The 16,455-nt window shown below is 40.1% G+C and overlaps 2 protein-coding genes across 3 annotated transcripts in view; one reads left to right on the forward strand and one right to left on the reverse strand.

The window, feature by feature from the left end:
- Positions 1-7,792, reverse strand: part of GPALPP1 (GPALPP motifs containing 1) — a 34,746-nt gene extending 26,954 nt beyond the window's left edge. Inside the window, exon 1 of the mRNA XM_011219387.3 lies at positions 7,606-7,792. Within this exon, the coding sequence (XP_011217689.1) occupies positions 7,606-7,693 (88 nt within the window). The 5' untranslated portion in view covers positions 7,694-7,792. The remainder of the gene's footprint in view (positions 1-7,605) is intronic.
- A 77-nt stretch (positions 7,793-7,869) lies between these two features.
- NUFIP1 (nuclear FMR1 interacting protein 1) overlaps positions 7,870-16,455 on the forward strand; it is a 43,022-nt gene continuing 34,436 nt past the window's right edge. For both annotated transcript variants that reach the window (XM_002914962.4, XM_034665200.1), the window contains exons 1-5: positions 7,870-8,320; positions 10,619-10,701; positions 12,765-12,863; positions 13,610-13,672; positions 14,457-14,533. In XM_002914962.4, coding sequence (XP_002915008.1) covers positions 7,915-8,320; positions 10,619-10,701; positions 12,765-12,863; positions 13,610-13,672; positions 14,457-14,533 — 728 coding nt within the window. In that variant the 5' untranslated portion in view covers positions 7,870-7,914. The remainder of the gene's footprint in view (positions 8,321-10,618; positions 10,702-12,764; positions 12,864-13,609; positions 13,673-14,456; positions 14,534-16,455) is intronic.

Genomic DNA, 16,455 nt, shown 5'->3' on the forward strand with positions numbered 1-16,455 from the left:
TTTATAGAACAAATAGTATACAATAAGTTGACTTAAAATCCAAATTTTTATCTTAAAATATTTGATGCATTTTTTTCAATATTCTTCTATATGTCATTAAATAAAGGTAGGAATTTTAGAACATGCTAAACTAGTAACACAGTATGCCTAGAAAAGAACAATTAAGAAGCAAAAAGAAGAAAACATTAAGAATTAAGGGATAGGATCCATATCTCCAACTCCTGTTCAAGAATGACTGACTCTGTCAAATAAATAAAATCTTTAAAAAAAAAGAATGACTGAAGTTAGTATGTGAATTTCCCCAACTATATGTGGAGATCATATCTGACTTGTAACCTTAATGAATAATGTCTTTACTAATTTCTAATTATCTCTTTATGTATATTAATTCCTAGAGAAAACACCTTTAAGACTACAGCAAGAAGGGGAGGATACCACCTTCCATAAATAACCCCTTCTTCAAAATTCTAGAGGTCACCATGAAGAAGACTGGAGGATTACACTTCCCTTTCATAATGATTGGCTCTTACATCTTCCTCTTCATTCTACATATTAAAGAGATTTTTTTCTCTTTCGCTTCCAAGTTTTCTTATATGAGAGTGTTACCAGTGTAATTTGTCAATTTGACATTAACTGGCTAATTTTGGATTGGTTTGGATCAAGAAGGGATTTTACGGGGTGCCTGGCTGACTCAGTCCATTGAGCTTGTGTTTCTTGATCTCAGGGTTGTAGGTTCAAGCCCCACGTTGGGGGTAGAGATTACTTAAAAAATAAAATCTTAAAAGAAAAAAAGAAGAGATTTTACTATTCTTCTATACAGTTCAAATGATTAAAAGACTAAACGGTCTAAATATGTGTTGTCCTTGGTATTATAACCAACAGATAAATTTGCCTTAAATTTTTAAAGAAACAAGTGAGGTATTATATAAAAAAAGAGAATAAACAGATGAAGATAAAACTCATCTGAAAAGAATGCAAAGCCTTATTTTTGAAAAATGATCACAGGAAAAATAATGTAATAAGAGTGAGATTCCACTTGGGTTGTATCAAAAGTAATAACTATTATATAATAAAGTAACAGAATACTAAGAGGCAGTGACCTAAAAAGGAGAAAGAATTCTGAAAATACAAGTTGGTATAAGCCACACTATAGACTTTCTAATAAAATTAAGGACACACCTGGCTTCACTTTTTTTTTTTTAAAGATTTTATTTATTTATTTGATAGAGATAGAGACAGCCAGCGAGAGAGGGAACACAAGCAGGGGGAGTGGGAGGGAAGAAGCAGGCTCATAGCAGAAGAGCCTGACGTGGGGCTCGATCCCATAACGCCGGGATCACGCCCTGAGCCGAAGGCAGACGCTTAACCGCTGTGCCATCCAGGCGCCCCTGGCTTCACTTTTTTTTAGGTACCCTTCTTTAGAACAGTATAAACTGCCTCAAAATTATTTTAGGCACTTGTAATGAACTAGTTCATCTCTGTCCTAAAAGAGTAATGCTATAGTATAATTATTAAGGCAGCTCTCCCACTGCAATGGTAATTTTACAAACAGATAATACATTCAATGAGAATAGGAGTCATGCCTTATATTTCATTATTCTTCCCTTGTAATATCTATAACACAAATTTATGCACAGAAAAATAATGTACTCAGGACAGTATATAAAACCTCATTACAGGGGCACCTGGGTGGCTCATTTGATTAGACATCTGACTCTTGATTTCTGCTTGGGTCATGATTGCAGGATTATGAGACCAAGCCCTGCATCGGGCCCACACTGGGCTTGGAGCCTGCTTGGGATTCTCTCTCTCCCTCTCCCTCTGCCTACCCCTCCAACCCCACGTACACATGACCTCTCTCTCTCTCAAAAAACAACCCTCATTACAGATCAGTAATAGACTCTGATGGTGGGGAACACTAACCTAGAATCCCAATTAAACAAAACATTATTCCCACCAAAAGCAATCCCATTCTTCTCATTAGTAGACTTACATACTACAATAAAATTGTACTCCTTTATGTTCTGAATTTCAACAAAAATTTATGAAAAATTGTTCTCTCTTATAGTATACATACTTCACAGTAATCTTTTTTTTTTTTTAAAGATTTTATTTATTCATTTGACAGAGAGAGACAGCCAGCGAGAGAGGGAACACAAGCAGGGGGAGTGGGAGAGGAAGAAGCAGGCTCCCAGCAGAGGAGCCTGATGTGGGGCTCGATCCCATAACGCCGGGATCGCGCCCTGAGCCGAAGGCAAACACCCAACTGCTGTGCCACCCAGGCGCCCCCACAGTAATCTTGATTTTGCCTGTTAACCTGCAAAGCCTAAAATGTTTACTATTTGGTCCTTTATAGGAAAAGATGGCTGATTCTGTGACAAGATTAAGCATGGAAATATCAGTAAGGAGAACCCAACTCAGTCTTTTTAGGGAATAGACAGTTATGTCAGAGAATGTTTCCTAGAGAAAGTGATGGTTGGGGTGGGGCTGAAGGATTCAAGTGACTTGGCTGGACAAAAGGGGTGAGGACTGGAGGGAGGGCAGTCCAGGCAGAGGGAAAAACATCTCCAAAGAACTGGAAGCGTAAGGGCCTACCACATTTAGGAAAACTAAAATGTGATCAGGGGGCTGGAACCAAGAATGTAAAGAAAGGAGGGATCCATGGGGTTAAATGTTGCTGTGAGGTCAAACAAGGTCAGGATTCAAGAGTGCCTTGATTTAGCAAAGTGTGCTGAAGAACAATTGGTGAGTGGTCTTCATTTATTTTCACAGTGGAATTAGTGACAGCATTCACAGCTGACTGCCCAGAACAGAAGCCAGAATGTAATGGCTTATGAAGCTACAACACAGTGGGTAAGGAGAGAGGAGAGGCTCCAGAGAGCAAGAACACTAGCTACGGGGGGGTGGGGGGTGGGTGGGTGGAGAGCAGAGTTTTCATAAAGATGGGCAAGACTGGAATACTTTGGTCAAGTGCTACAGGCAGGGAGCCCTGACAACAAATAAGGGAAGGGATTCGGAGTGAAAATGGCAGGACTAGCCTTAGAAGGAGGGAGTGCACATTTTCTACTAAAATCAAAGGGAAGACAAAAATGCAGGGCGTAGATTCAGGAAAGTCTTAGGCATAGTGACAGAAAATTGAGGAAGTTCTTTTAAGATGGCATTTATTCCTTCAGCAAGGTAGAGGGAGATAGTTTCAGAAAGAAAAAGAGGCTTTTAGAAAACCACGGTTGATAATGGGGAAAGAGAGCTGCATGAGGAAGCCTCTGAGGATTGCTGGGCAGAGCTGAGAACCCAACTGGGGAGGAGCCTGTGATTTCTGGTAACATTAGCCTTTGGAAGTCTGAGGTTTTTTCTAGCAGCACGGGGAAGGCTGGACGTAGGCTCATGAGAGGTCAACATTTGGATTCATCCAGAGCTGGGTTTTTGCCGGATGGGTTTAACAGAATCCCGAATGGGTAAGGCAGTTGAAAATTCTTCAAGAGAGTGAATGATGGATCGTGAAGTCTAAGCAGGGGCAGAAGCGATTAAAAGAAGGAGGCCAAAAAGGACAGAGGGCAGAGACTGCATAGTTCAATGAGGTTATAAAACAAATTAAAAAAACAAGTATAACAGGAATAACTGAGTGAGAATAATGGCTGAATAAGGGCTCTTGCTCTGAATGAAATATGAATTTAAGTTTTCAGAGACAGAAGAATCCAGTGTGTGATTACAAATACAGCTAAAATTAGTGGAGGTGAAGGTCATTGCACATGAGTCGTCTGGAGTTGGAGTCAAAATAGTCAAGGATCCACTTAGCTTCCACAAAGCAGTATCTGCAGTATATGGACTGGTCTTGATAAAATATGTCCACCTTAAGTTTTTCTAATGACATGATCTGAGGAGACATTTCCCAGCATTCGATATTCTAGAGTATTTGAACAAAGTTGATTTGTTCCATCCCAGAACTGTGTGCTCACTCCCTCCTCCGAATTCTGTCAGTGATCTCTTTCAGGGAGGTAGCTCAGTATGAGGACCAAAGGAGAGATATCCGACTGGCTTTAAGAATTCCCACCTGTGGGAAATTCTGGCGCATGCTACGACATTGATGAACCCTGAACACATTATCGTAAGTGAAATAAGCCAGTCACAAAAAGATAGATACTGTATGATTCCACTTATTTTTTAAAAGATTTTTATTTATTTATTTATTTGAGAGAGCGAGCACGCATGCACCAGTGAGAAGGGGCAGAAGGAGAAGCAGGAGCCTGAGACAGGGCTCAATACCAGGACCCAGGATCATGACCTGAGCCAAAGCAGACTTTTAACTAACTGAACCACCCAGGCACTCCTGTATGATTCCACTTATATGAAAGACCTAGAGTAGTTAAATTCATGGAGACAGAAAGTAGAATGGTGATTGCCAGGGGCTGGGGGATGTGGGAATGGGGACTCACTGTTTAATGGGTACAGAGTTTCAGTTTTGCAAGAGGAAAAGTATTCTGGAAATGGATAGTGGTGATGGTTGCACAATGTGAATGTACTTAATGATGAATGATACACTTAAAAATGGTTAGCATGGTAAATGTTATGTATATTTTATCAGAATGAAAAAGAAAAAACTAGGTGTACATATACTGTCACATGATTTATAAAGAAGGTGATATTACAGTATGGTGGAGAAGGGAGGGTGATGGATCAACTGGATATCAGTGAGGAAAAATATAAATCTTCACCCCTACCTCACACCATACACAAATATCAATTCCCGATGAACCGCAAATATAAATGTGAAAGCTAAAACAGTAACGCTTGTAGGATAAAATGAAGGAGAACAACTCTATCACCTTAGAGGAGGCAAAGACTACTTAAATAGGGTACAAAAAGTTGTAACCATAAAAGAAAAAAAAAATCTAAAAATCAGAATATGTTAAAACTAAAAACCTCTGTTCCTCAAAACATACTAACGAGAGAGTTAAAAGACAAGCCAGAGAATTAGAGAAGATATTTGCAACACATATAACTGAAAAATGACTTGTCAAAACTATATGAAGAACTCAATAGGTTAGTAAGGAAAGGCAGACAAATCAGTGGAAAAATGAACAAAAGACTGACACACATCCGCATTTCAAAAAAAAAACAACAACTGAAAAGGTTTTTGTTATCAGAGAACTGCAAATTAAAACTACCATGAGATACTGCTACAAACCATCAGATTAAAAAGACAGAAACAACTAAGTGAGAATATGGAATCATGAGAATTCTCATCCAGGCTGGTGGGAGTGTAAATTGGTACTACTTTGGACACTGTTTGGCAGTATCCACTAAAGCTGAATAGATGCATATCCAGTGATCCAAAAATTTCAAAAGGAATGCAACATGTGTTCACTAAAAGACATGTACTATAAGGCATAGCAGGACTTTATTAACAGCCGAAAAAGGTAAATGACTCAAAAGTCCATCAAGAGTAAAATGGGTAAGGAAACTGCAGAACATTCACACAATAGACTGCTAGACAGCAGTGACAATAAACAATCTGGAGTAACACCCACAATAGTTCATCAACATGATGAATCTCACAAAATAATGTTATGCCAAAATATGAAGCCAGTTACAAAAGAGTTCATAATGTATTTTTCCATTTACATAAAGCACACAAAACCAATCTATGATAAGTCAAGACAGTAGTTACCCTTTGGTTGAAAGAGGGATGGAGAGGCAGGTAGCAACTGGAAGATGGCACCAAGGGAACTTCTATGGTGAGACCATGTGTATTTCAAGGGTACTGGTACTGATAAACTCCTTAAGAAACCAGACAGAAGAATAATGAGATAAAAAATATCTCAAGACTTTTTTTTGGCAACAGTTTTAGGACCACCCATCTAGGAGGTTACGAAGTGAATGGAATTATAGTAGGGGGGATTTTATGTGTTAAAAATGATATGCTGTGTGCAAGAGATTGTGCTTGGTGAAGGAGGGGCCAACAAATAGCTACCAAAGATCTTTCACGTGCCAGGCAGGGGGAAAACTTGGTCAAGATAGAGTGGGGTACATACACACACAGTGTTAAGTGCTGAGGGTGGGGGTGAGAAGAGAAGGAATACACAAAATAAACGAACATTAGAGAGTGGATGGAGAAAGGAGTACCTGAAATAAATCTGCAGAATGATTGAAGCCAATCATAATAAAAGTACCTATTTGGGAGACAGTGGTTATTTACCTGCAAATCCGGCTTTGGTTTAAAATCAGGGAAAATGGTGAACCAAAAACAACATACATGTAGAAACCCAACTAAAAACCTGGTTAACTCCACTTTTCCTCAACTTTAGTTGAACGGATCTTTCCTTGCTAAAAATAAAAACATGACTTGTTAGCCGTTGTAACAGAAAGGAGATCTGGAAGAAAATCTCTAGGTTGGAGACATGGCCCTGCCGCCGCCAACCTGGCTTAGTCAAAGAATGAAGATTAAGAAATCAGAAGGGTAGAGGCGCCTGGGTGGCTCAGTGCCTTAAGCGGCTGCCTTCCCATGGACTGGGTCATGATCTCAGGGTCCTGGGATCCTGGGATGGAACTCTGCTCAGCGGGGAGTCTGATTCTCCCTCTCCCCCCAGCTTATGCTCTCTCTTCCTCTCGCTCACTCTCTACTCTTTCTCAAATAAATAAAATCTTAAAAGAAAGAAAGAAAGAAAAGAAAAAAAAGAAAAGAAAAATGAGAGGGTTAGTTTTCCAGCTTTACTCTTTTCCAACTTTGGTGTCAATCCCAGTCTACAAATTAGAGCAAACATTAACGGAGATAGATAGGAAGCATTTATTTGGTAAATACAAAGTGCCCGCTCTGTGTTAAGGTGCGAAGATCATATTGCAATGGTGAGGCGGATATGTCACAGGTTATTTTTAAAAAGTGTATTAAATATGCTACGTAATTACATAGAAGAAAACCCCGTGGGGGAAAAAGGAAGGCGGGACAATTCTTGGGAGAAACTGGAAATGCTTCACTGAAGCCTTCACTGCCATTGAAGCTGGGCCTTGGAGAATGGGGCAGGAGTTTGTCGGGCATGTCAAGAAGTGGAGTGAGGCCAAAAAGAGCCCAGAGAATTGAGGAACGGCGCAGAAACCCGGACTGGTGTCAGCACTGGGCTGTGTGTGTGTTAAATACAATGACAGAGAGAGAGGCTAGGAAGGCAGGTCGGGGGCTAGGGAGCAAAGCATCTTCTGCAAGAGCCAAGAGCGTTGTACGTCAGAAGGCAATATGGCACAGAGGTTAGGGGCACTGGCTTTGTTCTAAATCGAGCTCCACCGTTTACCCGCTGTGTGATCTGGGCAACAGCCTGGGCCTCAGTGTTCCTGTTTGTAACACGGAAATAAGAATCTTTACCTTATACAGTTGCAAGGAGGATTAAATGACTGAATGTGTATCGATCGTTTAGCCCATTCAGTGCTAAATGAGACTACATCATCGTTGTAATGATGACCAGCCCCCTCCCCTGCCCGCTACGGCTAAAGAAGCAAAGTCAGCTCGGGTCGCCCGCGCCCACTTGCCACCAGGCCTTGGACCTCTATTCAAAGAGTGGGGCCGGGCCAGAGAAGGGGCAGGCGGGCCTGGCGGCCAGCGTACACGCAGCCGCTTACCAGGGCTGGGGTCTCGCTCCTCGTCTTCCGCTGTCCCGCGGGCCTTGAAGCCGGGCGGCAGCGCCGGCCCGATCAGATCCCTCGCCATCCGAGGTAGCGGACACTGATCAACCGTACAACTCTAACCACGCAGATACAGATCTACCCCAAGGCAGCCCGGGATTCGTCGCAAAGGCAGGAAGCTTTCCCGGCGCCTACCAAATGACGTAGCAGCCCGTGGTTGGCGGAGTCGTGTAATTCGCGAGAAGGGAAGTGACGCCTAAGGCTTGTTCCACATTCGCATGCTGGGTTCCCTACTTGGCGGGAGGCATGGCTGAGCCGGCTAGTGATTTCGTGACTTCTGCGGGGTGGTTTCCACCATCTGAGCTGACCCCCACGTTGGGGCCTCTGAGTGACACTGCTTCGCTGCGGGACAACTGGATGTTCTGGGCAATGCTGCCGCCGCCGCCGCCGCCACCTTCATCCTCGCCTCCCGTAGCAGGGTCGCAGCCTTCCTCAGCGGAGCAGCCCCCCCAGGAGGCCCAGGCTCTCCCTGAGGCGCCTCCTCCCTTCGACGCCCAGATTCTTCCCGGGGCGCAGCCTCCCTTCGACGCCCAGTTCCCCCTTGATTCTCAGCCTCACCTCAACGGCCAGCCTTCTTGGAATTTACAGGCTTCGACATCATGGTACTGGAGACAGTCTCCTGGTGTCTTTCGTGGGCATCAGAACGCTCCAGGTAGGCTATTACTCCTCTTCTTACCACCCCTTTACTTTTCTTCTCCCCTTCTTCCCTCTCCCACTTTCCCCTTTTTCCTCTCTCTGCTTCTGATTCTGCCTTGCACTCTTGGAATCTGTTCAGTAATGTCTCACAGTTTGTCGGACAGTAATGTTCCCCCCGTCTATTCAGTCAGTTCAGCAGTTATTTATTGATTCCAACGATGCACGAGGAACTAGGAATATAGCAGTGAACGAAACATGCAAAAATCCCTATCTTTGTGGAGCTTTCCATTTATTTGCTGGTGGAGGAAGACAGAATAAAGCAGCGTGTATTAGAAGGCAATGAGTGCTATGGAGAGAGATAAAGCAAAGAAGAATGATAGATAGTGCAGTTTTAAATGTCAGTGTCAGTCATGAAGAAAATGACATTCTGGCAAAGACCTCAGGGAGGTGAGGGATCAGAGCTGTGGATATATCTGGGGAAATAGGGATGCCAGCAGAATCAACTGCAAGTGCAAAGACCATGAGGCGGGAGCTATAGATCAGAACCCAAGCCAGTGTGCCTAGAGAGGGAGGAGTCTGGGGTAGGATTGTAGAAGACTGGGGAAGAGGGCAGACCTGCTGGGGCCTTGTAGATGATGGAACTTTGACTTTTTACTCCTGTGATAAGGGTGATGCAGCGGAGTGACATGATTTGATTTATATTTTAGAAGGATTAATGTGGCTACTGATGGGAGTTGACTTAAAGGGAAACGAATTAAGAAGCTATTGCAGGGGCGCCTGGGTGGCACAGCGGTTAAGCGTCTGCCTTCGGCTCAGGGCGTGATCCCGGCGTTCTGGGATCGAGCCCCACATCAGGCTCCTCCGCTGTGAGCCTGCTTCTTCCTCTCCCACTCCCCCTGCCTTGTGTTCCCTCTCTCGCTGGCTGTTTCTATCTCTGTCGAATAAATAAATAAAAATCTTAAAAAAAAAAAAAAGAAGCTATTGCAGTTATCCAAGTGAGAGATATTGGGGACCTCGACCAGGGTGGAGCCCAGGACGTGATGAGAAGTGTTGGATTCTAGATCTATTTAGAAGGTAGGGTAGGGCCAACCCGATTTGCTGAACAATCGGATATAAGGTGTGAGGTAAAGCTGAGACAAGAAAAACTTAAAGTTTTTTGCCAAACAAGCAGAAAGATGAGAGTGGAACAGATTTGGAAGGAAGACCAGGAGTAGAGTTTGGAATATGTTTATGTAAAATAGAGATATGAGTAGGCTGTTAGTTCGTACTTTCCAGGGGAGATTTGTGGCTGGAGCTGTGAATTTGGGTGTCACCAGCATGTAGATCATATTTAAAGCCACGAGATTGTTCACTTAAAACCATTCTCCAACTCTGCATAAGATTTAATTTACATTAACTTGAATTCAAATCAGTGTTTACTGTGTGCCAAATGCTGGGAATAGGAACGTGCCTAAGACAGTTCTAAGTCAGATGAGATGGGTTCATAAATGTAAATCAGCACAGCATAATTGGTGATGGAGGCATATGAAAGGCGGTTTCAGAGTGTAGAGGACGTTGGGGAAAGCTTTTGGAAGAAGCGTTTTGGGAGATGTTTAGGATTTAAGAAGAAATACCTTTTAGGTAGGGGCAAAGAAGTGTGAGTACAAGGTGAGTTCTGAGAATTGTGCTGTTCTCGTATGACTGAAGCAAAGTAAGTGGAGGGTACGGGGGGAAGAGTAGGATGAGAAAATAAACTGGGATCTCATTAAAGGACTCTGTGAAGCCATTTGTAGATTTTTCCAGCAGGATTGTGACCAGTGGAGGATTATTTTTGTGGTGTCAGTATGCAGGGTCTGTTGAAAGAGAGGGCTCAGGAACTGGAAGACAATGGGGGAGGCTCTCATAGTAATCTAGGTGAAAGATAAGGGTGAAAGAGTGGGCTCATGACACTAAGAAAGGAAAGAATTTGAGAGAAAATATATGTCACAAGGTTCTGTTTTCCTGATGTAAAATTGATGCTGAAAGCACTATATTGGGATTTCACTGTTTACATTTCTAATGTTTGAAAAAACTACAAGAAATTTCATTGGGTTAAAGTGGCCATTCCTTTCTTTACTTTGACACCTAAAGCATGTATGGACATTTAATCTTACCAATTATGAATTCATTTGAAAAATATTTATTTGGTAGACTAGTCTTAATCTTTGTTAATTTGTTTGAAATACTTTTCTTCTTAGAGGTAGTTTTTACTCAAGTATTTTTGACATGTTAGGGCAAATAAAAATTAAAAAATTGTGTAGTTGCAAATATTTATGGATTTCTTTTTGTTTTTTAGTTAAACATCCTTATTTTCCACGAAAATATGATCGAAAGTTCACTGATGTCAACTTCCCTCCCAGTAGGAAACAGAAAAAAAAGGTATTTTTAAAGATATTCTTGAATGTGACACTTGGGTCCCTGTGTCATGCCTTGTGTTTCTGTCATAACAGTCTCAGTGTTTTGCATCCATTATTGAGACAGCGAGGCCTTGGAATAATAGGATCTTTAAGGATCTTAGCTTTAAGTAAAAACTTTAAGCAAAATTTTTTGAGAAATAAATGGAGAAATTGTAGAAAAAGAAGACATTCAGGGGCACCTGGGTGGCTCAGTCGGTTAAGCAACTGCCTTTGGTGCAGGTCGTGATCCCAGAGTCCTGGGATCGAGCCCCGCGTTGGGCTCCCTGCTCACCAGGGGAGCCTGCTTCTCCCTCTGTCTGCGGCTCCCCCTGCTTGTGCTCTCTCTCTCGCTCACTCTCTTTCAAATAAATTAAAAAAAAGAAAAAAGAAAAGAAAAACATTCAATCCATTTCAGTATATTTTCATGAATAAATATGAGAATTACGGTTGCTAGTAAATGTAAATGTTATTAAACCTTGGTGAACTAAAAAAATATGTATATGTATATATGTGTACGTGTACATTAGCAAATTGGGACGGCAAGGTTGGAATATAGGGAGAAGAATGGAAGTCCAAACTTTTTCTCTTGTAAAATTGAAAGCATGGAGTTGAACAAATTACAGTGACACAAACCTTTTATTTTTTATGATCTTTTTCTTTTTGACACGGATCTTTTAGGAATAAATATTTCTGTGATGAAAAAAAGAATTTGCAGCAGTTTTTCTTGTGTCAAATTCAATTAAAATTTAATGTTAATTTAAAATAGTTTATAATTAGTTTATCTTCTGTGCCTGAAGCAATGTCTGAAATTGTTCAGACAGGGTTTTTTAAAGTTATTATTGTTATTTATTATTTGTTTATCTTAATTCATTGTAATGCTTCTATTCTTTTCAGTAGTGGATATTTATCATTTTTATGAAAAAAGTTATTTTTTTAAATCAGGGTCAACTCTTGGTTATGCTTCAGAGACCAAATCTTAAAATAGGCTTCCTTTATTCCTTTTTTTTTTTTTTAAGATTTATTTATTTATTTTAGAGAGTCGGGGGGGGGAGAGAGAAAGAGCTCATGCACATGCGTGCGCAGGGGGAAGGGGCAGAGGAAGAGAAAATCTCAAGCCGACACACCACTGAGCACCGAACAGACCGGGGCTCAACTCGAGACCGGAGATCATGACCTGAGCCGAAATCAAGAGTCCTGGATGCTTAACCAACTGAACTACCCAGGTCCCAGGCTTCTTTTATTCTGATGAGGCTTATAAATCTGGCCTGTTTTAAGGTGTATAAATATCAGGGTGCCTGGATGGCTCAGTTGGTAGAGCATGTGACTCTTGATCTTGGGGTTGTAAGTTTGAGCCCCACATTGGGTGTAGAGATTACTTAAAATCTTTAAAAAAAGTAATGTCATTATTTTAGAATGAGTTGAATGAAGTCTACAGCGTGAAATTTAGTATCCTTCATTTTGGCATGGAAACTGTAGCTAATACTAAGAAAATATTGTGTATGTATAATGTATTTATTAACATAATCCCAACATTAAACAATGGGATATCATTTCCTATATAGTCTTATCTTTGTAGTAATCTTTTTTGTTTTATGTTTAAGCGTAAAAATAGCAAACTTGGAGCAAATAACTGACCTTTACTAAATGATTCTTTTTTTCCTTTTTGGGGTTTAAAAAAATGTGATATAGTTGTTTTTCCTAAAAGTTGAAATGCTGTTTTTACCGTGAATATTGATTATTAGGTCATTTTGACATATGCTGTACTCTTAATTAGATTACCAGTTTGAAATCTACTCACAGATTATATTAGCTCTATTCAGATTTTAAATTTCTTTATCATGCCTGGCTTTTCCTAATATATTTCCTAAAAATAAAATAAGGGATAACAGAATTATCTCTTCATTAGAAATGTATTCAGAAGTTTCTCCCACATACAGGGGTTATGTGAAAAATCAAAGTATATACCACTGGACGGATAGTTATATTTTTATTATTGATTAAACATTTTTTATCAAAAGTCTAATGCCCCTCTGTTTTTGTTTGCAGAAAAGAAAAGAACCAGTTTTTCATTGTTTTTGTGATACCTGTGATCGTGGTTTTAAAAATCAAGAAAAGTATGATAAACACATGTCTGAACATACGAAAGTAGGTTTTTCTTGGTTACCCTGAAATTTATTTAACAAAATGGGTATGTTTGGTAGAAATTCTGAGCTTTTTTCCTTAAAAGTTTATAACTTTCATGGAAAAGTTGTTTGATTACTTGACAAATTGAGACTGAGACCCTGGAATTTGTGGTTTGGGGGTGGGGAGCCCACTGCTTCAGGAAGAGGCAAGATGGCAGCAAAGAAGGGAGGTCTGACAGCTGTGTGTGTGCACCTCTTGCTTTGTAAGAGTGCTGGTGCCCACCTCCAGTTCCTCTATGCACCTTTGTGTGTTTTTTCCTCTTTAAGGCTGCCCTTGACCGTTTAATCACCCTGTAATTTGCCATGGCCCATCACTCTCTAAGGATGATCTGGACCTTATTAAATGCTTTTAAAAAATAGTTAATCAGAATGTTCTTAGTTTGGAAAGGTTCTTTTTAGTTATTAGGAATGCCCCTTCAACTTTAGGAATTAAGAAAATTTTATAGCATTGCCGATGTCATGCATTTACTAAGTAGAGAAGTAAGTGATATATATTACTGTTCAATATGCTTTGAGAATGTCATTCCTCTTTAAATACAATCCTGTTTTGGAGTGCTGTTTGTTTTGCTCTTGACACAAGTATGGAATGATGACACCACGTAAATGGAATAACTATGAAATTCAACCAGATTATGTCTGAATATGTAGTAGTAGGGTAAATTTAATATGGGAAACATTGAACGGTCTTTATTTTCTAAACTCTTGCAGTGTCCTGAAGTAGATTGTTCTTTTAGTGCACACGAGAAGATTGTCCAGTTTCATTGGAGAAATGTAAGTTCTTGTGTGGGTTTTTTTTTTTTTTTAATTCATGCTCTTTTTATTTCATTGATTTGTTATCTTCACAGCTCTTCGTTTACCTAGCCTAATAATAAGTAACATTCATGGGGTACTTTGTATTATTCAATTTTATCCTCACAAACCACTACGTGAAGTGGATAAATGCTGGCCACAGTTAATAGATGAAAAAAAATGACTTGCCCAGGACCTTAGAACTGATTCTCACACTTGAGATTCTTGACCGTAAATTCTATACTTGTTTTACTACACTGTGCTGCTTTAAATCATTCTGTGTATTCATTATTTCTTTAGCTGCCTCAATCAGTTGTGCTTGGTAGGTCATTCATTTGGGTATTTGATATCAGTTGAGAAATGGTGACATACCTACTTTGTAATCAAAGTTATGTTACTCCTTTTTTATCAGTAGCACTAATCTAAGCACACAAAAATTACTCCTTTTCCTTTAAGGGAGAAGTCATAATAACGGATATATAAAACCCGCTTACTTTGTTTTAAAATTGTCTCTGCTAGTAAATTTAATGTTGAGTACAGAGTCTCCATTATCCCCCATGATACTGGAAATTTAGTCAGAAACATACAATATGAGGGCGCCTCGCTGGTTCAGTCGGTATAGCATGTGACTCTTGATCTCAGGGTTGTAGTTCAAGCCCCATGTGGACATGGAGCCTACTTTAAAAAACAAAAAGTTAAAAAAAAAAAACCAAAAACCAACACATACAATATGCTTCCTGATGTTCAGCAGGCTTTTTCTCCCTAGATGCATGCTCCTGGTATGAAGAAGATCAAGTTAGACACTCCAGAGGAGATTGCAAGATGGAGGGAAGAAAGAAGGAAGTGAGTCAAGAGTTCAGAACTAGTGAAATGACTTTCTTGTACTGTGGCAAGGCTGAGTACTTCCAAGTAATTCCCATCCTGGCTCTAATGAGTAATTCGAAAAAGGAAATACGGGGTTTTTTAACATTGCAAATATTCCTCTGAGAATGACTAGTCCTAATTTTGCTGTTCTTCAGAGTTGGTGTATAGTGAATTTGAGATTGTTACTTGATGTTTTAAAAATAAGCTTACAATTTTTATTAGGGTAGTTTTGATTCATTGAATTCCCTTGTAGTGTTGGTACTAGGGAATGGGGCTGTGAGCTGTATTATACGAGGTGGTTATTGAATAAGTTTTGAGAAGACCTAATAGGAACTCTTTGTAAATAACTGGTGTCATAATGGGACCGTACTCTACTCTTTGAGGGGAGCTACTACATGCCACCTATGTTAGATGTTCAGTGCTCAGGCAGTAATGAGTGGGTGCTCTTATTTAAAATATACTTGCTGTGTTTTTCTTTTGATTTTTTTTCCCCCCAACAAAAATTTGCTCAATGACTGTAGTATGCGAGGTAGACAAAGTAGAGCAATGATACATGGGTTTATCCTTAATTAAAAAAAGACCAGGAATTCTTTCCTATTAGTAGTGTCTAAGAAATTTGAGCCTTGCCATGTGACTTGTGTCTTTATGCTTATTAGGGAAGAAAATTTAATAGATGTCTAGCTAGAATATACTTATGAAAAATCCCAGTAGGACACTTTTACTGTCTTCTCAGAAAGGAATATGACAGCTCATCCAGCAGCCGAAACTAGGGAGAACTATTAGAATGATCAGATGCATTTTTTTTTAAAGATTTTATTTATTTATTTGACAGAGACAGAGACAGCCAGTGAGAGAGGGAACACAAGCAGGGGGAGTGGGAGAGGAAGAAGCAGGCCCCCAGTGGAGGAGCCCGATGTGGGGCTCGATCCCAGAACGCCAGGATCACGCCCTGAGCGAAGGCAGACGCTCAACCGCCGTGCCACCCAGGCGCCCCAATCAGATGCATTTTTAAGTCGGATGGTGTTTTTGTGGAATTAGAAAATGAGGAGAGCCTGAGATGAAAAAGTGGATAGTTATCTTCTGAGGTCAAGAAAGATACTTAAAACTCTTTTGACCGGCAGCTCAAATTTTTGCTTTGTTCAACTTAATTTTTTAGTTTATTTTTAAATTCAACATTTTTATTTGTGACGAATAATTTGAGACCACATTGACTTTATGGAAAGAGGATGTTAGTAAAATTATGGGTATTTATTATCAGCACCATCATCCTCTTCGAAGTCTTGGATATGTGAGTGAGATAAGCTTGATCAGATGCCCAACAAATGTTAACATGTGCCATGGGTACATTGTGAGGTTGTGAATAAAAGTACCAATGAAATACACCTAGGGTAATTTAATGCTTTTATTTAGCACTCACTGTCTCACTTTTAAACCTCTTAAAATACATGTTTTTGTTTTTTTTAATATTTGAGTATAGTTGGCACACAATGTCATATTGGTTTCAGGTATACAGTGTAGTAATTCAGTAAGTATATTCGTTATGCTGTGCTCATCCCAAGTGTAGCTCCCGTCTGTCACCATACAACACTATTATAATACCATTGACTGTGTTCCTATGCTGTACCTTTTATCCCAGTGACTTAGTCATTCCATAACTGGAAGCCTGTGTCTCCCACTCCCCTTCACCCATTTTCCCATCCCTCCACCCACCTCCCCTCTAGCAACCATGAGTTTGTTCTCTGTATCTATAGGTTTGACTCTGCTTTTTGTTTGTTTATTATTTAATTTGTTTTATTTTTCAGATTCCACATATAAGTGAGATCATATGGTATTTGTCTTTCTCTTTCTGGCTTACTCCACTTACCATAATTCCCTCTAGGTCCATCTATGGTATCTTAAGT

Source organism: Ailuropoda melanoleuca, chromosome 7 (assembly GCF_002007445.2).
Source record: "Ailuropoda melanoleuca isolate Jingjing chromosome 7, ASM200744v2, whole genome shotgun sequence".
Taxonomy (NCBI): Eukaryota; Metazoa; Chordata; class Mammalia; order Carnivora; family Ursidae; genus Ailuropoda; species Ailuropoda melanoleuca.